The following is a 7,772-nucleotide window of genomic DNA, read 5'->3' as shown; positions in this document are numbered from 1 at the left end:
ACTCTTTGTGTGAGTGATTGAAATATTTATGTGTTGATAATTTTAGTTGTGAAGCGTGATGGTAATTTTCATAACAAGGATGACTCAAAAGTTGTTATTTTTTTGCAGCTTGCAACAAAAAAGAAAAATGACAATCCAATTGAAACCATGGATGAAGCATATGGCAGGTATGTATGTCTGCACCAAGTTCTCTTAGCAGTAGCAGTAGCTGTAGGCCACTGCATATGTAAACCAAACAACTTAAATATTCAGTTATGTAATTGCAGTTTGACGTAATGTAAATTGCAAGTGTAGGGCACTGCAATTTTAGTTATGAGCACGTGCAATCCATGTTTTATCAAGTTGTGGCCTAGTAGTCTCTTCCAGTAGCCTCAGATAGATACATTTCATTATAGGTCTAAAGATATAATAGTACTGAATTTACAATTGCTCTATTACTAATAAATTACATAAATTATTTGGCCACTGTAATTGCAGCTATTAGCATTCCATCTCTTGTTTTTGGTTTTCTCAATTCTTGACTTTCCCCTTCTTTGGTTTGCTTGCTGCACTTGCACTGCTACTATTTATTGGTGTTGTCAACATCTCCTGCATGATAATATCAACAACATTAGATGAATATACATATGAAGAAGTGACATCTGTTGTTGTAGTGCTAACATTTACTTTTTGCCTATGTTTCTCTGTGTTACCTGATTTCCTTTTCTTTGTTTTTTAGGCACAAGAGGAAGATGTTTTTTTTGGCATGTCTTGATGTTATGCCCTCCTTCACAACAGTGTGTACAGGTAAAGTTGCTTTTTGCTTTGCTTCTGATGTCCTCAACTATTCCTATTTGCCTGGTCACTTTCTTGGGCCTTCCTCTTTTCTGAGCATTATTAGGGTCTTGCAAAAGCATTGTATCACTTTCTTGAGCTGATTCTATTTGAGGTAGTCTGACTGCATCATTAGCATCTTGCAAAACATTAGTACCACTTTGTTGAATAGATTGTGATTGTTGCAGTCTGACTTCATCTGCTGGTTCATTGAGTTTTCTTTGCATTCGCTCGGCTTCTTCTAGAACATAGTTGAATGTTTCCATTGTTCTTGATCCATCTAAAGCAATATTGCTCAACTTGTTTGACAATATGTTGTGCCTCAATGGCCTGCTCTTCTCAATCTCTATTTCTGGTACAGTATTATGCCTTGTCAACTGTTTCCTCTCTTTAGCCCTCCATCTTTCAATGAAATAACTATCATCTAGCTAAGCTATATTTAGGTTTATGAGCACCTTGATGATATGGCAGCATATTATACCATCTTTTTCAAATTTGCAACATAGACATCTATAGTTTTCTGTGTCAAGTCTACTATCACAATGTATCTCCTTGTTCTGAACTCAAACTGCCTATGGTACTCTAATTTTAACACTGCATAAACTTTATCTTTCTGGAGTTCTTGAGCCTCATACTTTGTTGCCAATATGAGCTCCTTTTGAAACTTGAAGAATATCTTTATGTTGTACAACCTTGCAGCCTGCCTTTCGAACTCATATGCCGTACTCAACCAAGGCATTGATCTGGTTTCAAAGTCCTGTTCTGCTTGATTCTTTTCTGTTGTATCTGAAATTCTTTGGAACTCATTCATAAATCTCATAATACTATACCTTGGTGTGACATCCAGTTTGAATAATGCATTTGTGCCTTCACTTCTCGCTGTAGAGTTGATGAAAGGGAAGAAATGCTTCTTGAAGTAACATGGAACAAAATTTTCCCTATTAGACCACATGTCATCAAGGTATCTGAAGCCACCGACATCGTATGTTTGTGGCAACTTCTTGCACAAGTACTCAAACTCTGTTTCGGTCAATGAGTTCCTAAGAATGTCAAAGAGATCGTCATGTAGCTTCTTATTCCTTTCCAATGAAAATATCCTGCCACCTTTCTCCTGAACTTTCTTCATAATGTGGAAGAAGCAGTTCCGATGAATAGTGTCCAGTAGAATGTTTCTGATAGCAGCCTTCATTCCTAGGTCCTGGTCAGTGATTATAGTTTTAGGGTGCTTTCCTCCCATACAAGTCAGCATTGTCTGAAACAACCACTCAAAAGTTTCTGTAGTTTCATCCATTATGAAAGCGCAGCCAAACAGGCAATTGTCCCCATGACCTGTAATACGAACAATTGGTGCAAACTTGAGGGAGTACTTGTTTGTGTTGTAGGTTGTATCAAAACTGATGCAATCTCCAAATTCCTCATAGTACCTTCTGCTTGTACCATTAGACTTGAAAATGTTTTTCACTTTGTTGTTTTCATCTATGGAAAACTTGTAGAAGAACATTGGGTCCTCAGCCTGTTTCTTAGAGAACCAGTCATACACTTGCTGCATGTCATTATCCGATGTTGCCTTATTTATCTTTGTCTTCTCGTTGCTGATATGTTTCTTGTTGTATGGAGTGACATCCCCTCTTATATAAGATAGGACTGCCATAATCTTCCTATCTAGTAGGTTCACTTTGTTGAATGTTGCAATAAGTTCCTTCTCCATTTCAGTCATCCTAATTTGTGAAAACAGTTTATTCTTCTGATCCTTGCTTGCAAACGCATGATTATGCTCAAGATTCAACCTGGTTATTGTCCATTCTCCATTCTGTAGTGTGACAACAAGTTCAGCGGGGCACTCGGTTGGTACAAGCATACTTATTTTCCTTTTGTTTGGCACATGATTAGGTGTTGGCGGTGTACTAGAAATCTTCTTTTTGTTCTTTCTTGCGCTTTGGACTCCTGAAACAGAAAACTTCCTTTTGTTGTTTCTTGTGCTTCGTACTCCTGAAACATTAGTGCTATCCTCCTCCTTTCTCTTACCAGACAAGTTACACTTGTATGTGACCCTTGTAACCTGGCTATAGTTGTGATCTTTCTTGTCTTGGCACTTGTATGTGTGCCATTTGACCATTGAAAACCCGACTATAAATGCGTAGTCATTGTAGAAACTGTACGTATCTTCTGTTGTTTTGAATTTCATGCCTAGCTGAGGAACATGCCTACTAGCATGTTCCTGAGACAAACGCTCAGCTGCCATAATACTTTGGCTTTCAATCTAAATTGCCCTGAGCTCTTCTTCATCTTGTTCTTCACTTGCTACTAGATGTTGTTTTGTCATGTTGCCCTCTGTATCTTGCTCCCCTTCACTGCCTTGTTCATCTTGTCTTTCCTCATGTACCATGTTTTCTTCATTTGTAAACTCTGGTACTGCTTCTGATTCTTCGTTTTGCAGGCCGTCTGCATCATCTTGTGGCGGCTCATAGATTCTGCTGGTAGTGATGAACATCCGGTTCTGTTTTCACCGGTAAGGGAAAAGGTGTACTGTTAGATATTTCATCTTGTATTGTAGCAAACAAAGTAATTTAGCTGTATATGTAGAGAACAAGTAAATACCTCTAGTGGAAATTGCTCATTGAGTATGTCCATGAAACTTCCTGTCATTTTAGATGACAAAAATTCTTCATAATTCTGATTTGAAGATTTAGCCTGAGCTATGACTTGGTTCATAAGGCTTGTATAGCTTGATCCGCCCTATGATAGTACATAACTTGTTCCTCCTGGTGACATGATCACCTGCAAATTTTGGGGTTCACCATTTCAATAAAATCTTAGTTCTTTTGTTAGTACCCATTTTTTTAAAAAATGGTGAAATACGAGTTTTAGGAATCTCACTTCTTGTCTCTACATTTCTTGTTCTTGTCCATAGCTACTGTAGTTCACTGGTGGTATCGAGCTCTGCTGTTACAACATGAGGTCAGTCAAATGCCAAGGAGATAGAGAGGAAGACAAAGTAGTAGAATAACACATTGAAGCAAGACAAAGTAAGTCAAACTTGTAGTGCCTGCTGCATTATTATTATTATATTTTTTGCATAGGGTTTGACAAACTTATATATGTCACACTGACAATATGTGTTATAAGTTGAATTCCTTTTTACCTCATGAGTATTGTTGGCATTTTCAATGTTTGTATGAAACATGTAGTAGCTCTCAGGATTGAATTCCACTTCTCTTTCGGACGCACCCTGCATATGAAGAAGACTATCCTGTCCATAACAGTTGTAGTCTAGTAGTGCTGATGAACTATCTTGTTCATTACAAACAAACTAAAAGAAACTCAAATATCAGTAGTTGCAATTAGGAATAGTCTAAATTACAAGTTTGTAGCATTGCAATTGTAGTTTTATTAATATGTAATAACTGCAATTTTTATTTACCTCATTAGTATAATTGGGGTTTACAATGTTTGAATCAAAATTGTAGTAACTTTGAATATTGGCTTCTAAATCTCTTGCTAAAGCACTCTGCATATATTAAGATAAACTAATTAGTGAAAGCAACACTGCCAAAGCACTCTGCATATAATAAGATAAATCAATTTTTCAAACCTATTCACAATGTATGTTAGCTGTTATCTCTGATAATTGTGTAAGTTCCAGTCCAGTGTCATCACATCCAATACCCATTTCCCTTAAGAAGTCTTCATCTCCTATTTGATGCAGTCCTTCGTTGTGAACCTGCATAAACATGCAACAAACTGTTATTTTTAGGTGTAAGAAGATCTTTTGCATTGCAGTCAGCCAGTGGGCAGTGACATTTGTGGTGGTCATCTAAACTTACAACCAAAACAAACAAGCAAAAAAGAAGGGTGTCTGCCTCTATGGCAATTCTGTCATGTGCAAGGAATTCCACAAGCTGATCAAATTGTGATCAAGTTGCCTCTGAGTTCTTTACAAGTTTCCCCAAAATCCTATACAAGTTACCTCTGAATTCTATACAAGTTGCCCCTAAATCCTTTACAAGTTGCCTCTGAATTCTATACAAGTTGCCCTAAATCCTATACAAGTTGCCTAGGTTCATAACATATTGTTCTTGTAGTCATCAACCACCATGTAGGCATGGATCCCACTAGATTTCCTCTATGGTCATTGTTATGATTTGTGCTACCACTTAAATGCAGTTTACATAACTCATGATGTACCATCCTACTCTTAAATGCAGGTGAATGTCTTACTAAATTTTTTAGGCTCTGTGAAAATGCAAATGTGACTTTGACATACTACTCTGTTCCTCACTCCTTGATGGCTTATAATACTAGTAATTAGTTTGTATATATACATGTATTTATATAAGTAACAATACGTTACAGTTGCACTATTTGAAACTTGCAATTTTCATATACTTGTTTTGTAATTGTTGGAGATAGATAACTGGAAATCTAAATCGGTTTGACAAGTGTACTTTACTTTGGATAACTATAGAGCTATAGCAACAGCAACAAAGAAGACAGAAGCAAGATGGTTACGGTTTAGGTGTTTCAGTGAACTGATGCAATGAGAAAAAGGAGATGAAGGCAAGAAATAGAATAATCTTGCTGGTTAGTACATTTTTCCTAGGCAGATCATATCCTTTGCCCTTGTTCATCTTCTTGTGTTTTACCTGTGCATTTATTCTCTAATTTTCGCTCTTCTCTCCACTCTAATTCCCCTTCTAGATCTAGATTGATCGGGGGTGTTTCTTTCTTGCTGGAGGGTGTAGAGGCAGAGCTGTAATTTCTGTGTACTGTTTTATTAGGCCGAATAGCTGCTTTGTGGCTCGAATGAGTAGTTATTTGATATAGCGGGTATCGGATCTTGCACCCGTTAAGGTTTGGTGGGCCCGGTAGCTGCTTTGGTTGGGTTTGCGGGTTCATTTGCGGACCCATTTTGTTGTCTGCTACATAAAAAACAACAGAGAACAGATCTGACCCTTGGATGCAGATCCAAGGGCCCTGGATGTCGCCTGAGATGGTTCATATATTTTAGGCGACTGAAATATAGCAACTCCCTTAAATAAATAAATTCTAAGGCACATAATAAATACTAGTATAATAAAAGATTAGTTGATTCAATTTAAATAGGTGTTTATTGTGTACATGTTTTGAGTTTAATAAAGGTGGAAACAAACTCAGACTGTCAAGCCATCACGTGAGTGATGCGGCGTCAACAAATGTCTGTAGTTTCAAAATCGAAGTGAGAAAGAAGAGTGGGAGTGAGGAATGGGGACGTGGCGTCAACCAAGGTTTTATAGTTTCAAATTGAAAGTGAGAAGAGTGAGAATGAGGGGTGGAGACGGAAGTAAGAAATTTGTCGCTTCTAATATTACTACCCCAAGCCCCAGTCTCGCTCGCTCGTACGGCCATCGCTGAGGCCGATAGCACCATGGAGAGTGTTCGGCTCAACTGTATTATTTACTATTCATGCTGAAAAATACTGTTCATACTAAAAATGTTGTGAGAGAAAAACATTGTTCCAGCTGGAAAAAATAGAACAAGCCGATTGACCAGCCAGCCGAAATCGTCATCCGTCCTTGCTAGGTCACACCGTCGCCGAAAAGTTCATCTCACCAGAGCACAAATAGTCTTTGTGTGGCAAGATGGTGAAGGTCAAGCAAGGTTCAACTACAATGGATCATGCAAAAGTGAAGGTCAAGCTATAGGTGCAGGTTGGTGAACCGCTGTGACGGTGAAGTGCGAGTAGAAAGCTTGTCATCGATATACCAAGGCGACGATGGAGAACGAGTAAGGCTTGGGATGATGGACTATGAAGGTCATATGAAGTTATGAAGTGATTCATATCATTCTTGAAGAACAAGCCAAAGATTGGATATCATGTGTGGATATCATGTGGCTTGAAGAAGAGAGGATGAAGGAGCTTCAAGTATTAACAATGAGCTTCAATTTTTGTTTGGTTCGAAGGATGGGGTGGGTTAGGATAGATGGCATCTTAACACCGTCACCACCTATTTATGTGGGATCTAGCTGTCAGCCAGCTCCAACCCATCTTCCACCTCCCGTAGTTACCTAGAAGCGCAGAGCACCGCGCTGCCCCATCGCTTCGCCTCAGTGGCTAGCCCCCGCCCCAGCGACTAGTGCGGCCCGCCTCGCATCCTGCATCCTTTGGACTCTACATCCCACGCCGCGCCGCGTCGCCCCGGCAGCCAGCGTCATCCCGCCCCAGATCCGCTTGTCGTGCCCTAGGTAGGCCCCCGCACATTGGGAGGGAGAAGGGAAGAAACGGCGCCGCGATGGCATCTGTAACACCCCTGGTGTTAGGCTTGCCTAATTGCACTTACATTCCATGAACATGAGCATCATTCATCCATTCATGAGCATATAACACTTGAAACATGTGAAACATGACTATGAAAGAAAAGTATCATTTCAATTATTTTTCATCGTTTCAGTACATTCAGTGCTTGATTATTGTATGACCAATGTGTGGTATGGCTAAATATATTGTTAAACATCTTAGCTTTGCTTAGAAAGTCATTAGGAACAATGTTCATGTTGATCATTTTGCCTAATTAAGTTTCCAAGTCATGGGTTGACTTGTTTTGACCCTAGGACTCTTTGGTTTGACTGTTCAAAAAGTACCACTTAGAATATTTGCATGTCTGAGCAACCTAAAACAAAGTTGTAGAAAATTATATAAGGAACAAAAGTTATTTTGTGACCAAGTCATGAAAATGTGCACAACATGCTCTAAATGGTCCCACAAGTCAGAAATTGGGTTGGGTTCAACACTTAGAAATTTTCTAAGTACAAACTCCACTTTTCAGTTTCTTGAACCCGACTTTGGCATGATTTTACTCTTTGTCCTTTGCGAATTAGACAGTGATCTCTAAATGAGTTTTGTAGCTGGTATGTAGGTGTACAACTTTTGTTTTGATTTCTTTCGCTAACGATCAACGGATTAGGAGATAGAGCATCATCAT

General features: G+C 38.8%; 1 protein-coding gene and 1 long non-coding RNA gene across 2 annotated transcripts; both read right to left on the bottom strand.

Annotated features, from left to right (window-relative positions):
* Positions 1–510: 510 nt before the first annotated feature.
* Positions 511–2,521, bottom strand: LOC136534202 (protein FAR1-RELATED SEQUENCE 5-like). Its single transcript, XM_066526668.1, has 2 exons — positions 1,295–2,521; positions 511–588 (listed from the first exon to the last, which is right to left on the bottom strand). The coding sequence occupies exons 1-2, from the start codon at positions 2,519–2,521 to the stop codon at positions 511–513; spliced, it is 1,305 nt and encodes a 434-aa protein (XP_066382765.1).
* A 1,712-nt stretch (positions 2,522–4,233) lies between these two features.
* Positions 4,234–5,569, bottom strand: LOC136534203 (uncharacterized). The gene is made up of 3 exons (XR_010778694.1): positions 5,403–5,569; positions 4,406–4,534; positions 4,234–4,321 (listed from the first exon to the last, which is right to left on the bottom strand). It is a non-coding gene; the product is annotated as an uncharacterized lncRNA (long non-coding RNA).
* Between the last annotated feature and the right edge of the window lie 2,203 nt (positions 5,570–7,772).

This window comes from Miscanthus floridulus, unplaced genomic scaffold (assembly GCF_019320115.1).
Source record: "Miscanthus floridulus cultivar M001 unplaced genomic scaffold, ASM1932011v1 os_1664_1_2, whole genome shotgun sequence".
NCBI lineage: Eukaryota > Viridiplantae > Streptophyta > Magnoliopsida > Poales > Poaceae > Miscanthus > Miscanthus floridulus.
Note: the sequence above shows the minus strand (reverse complement) of the source record. Positions and strands in the feature narration are given on the sequence as shown.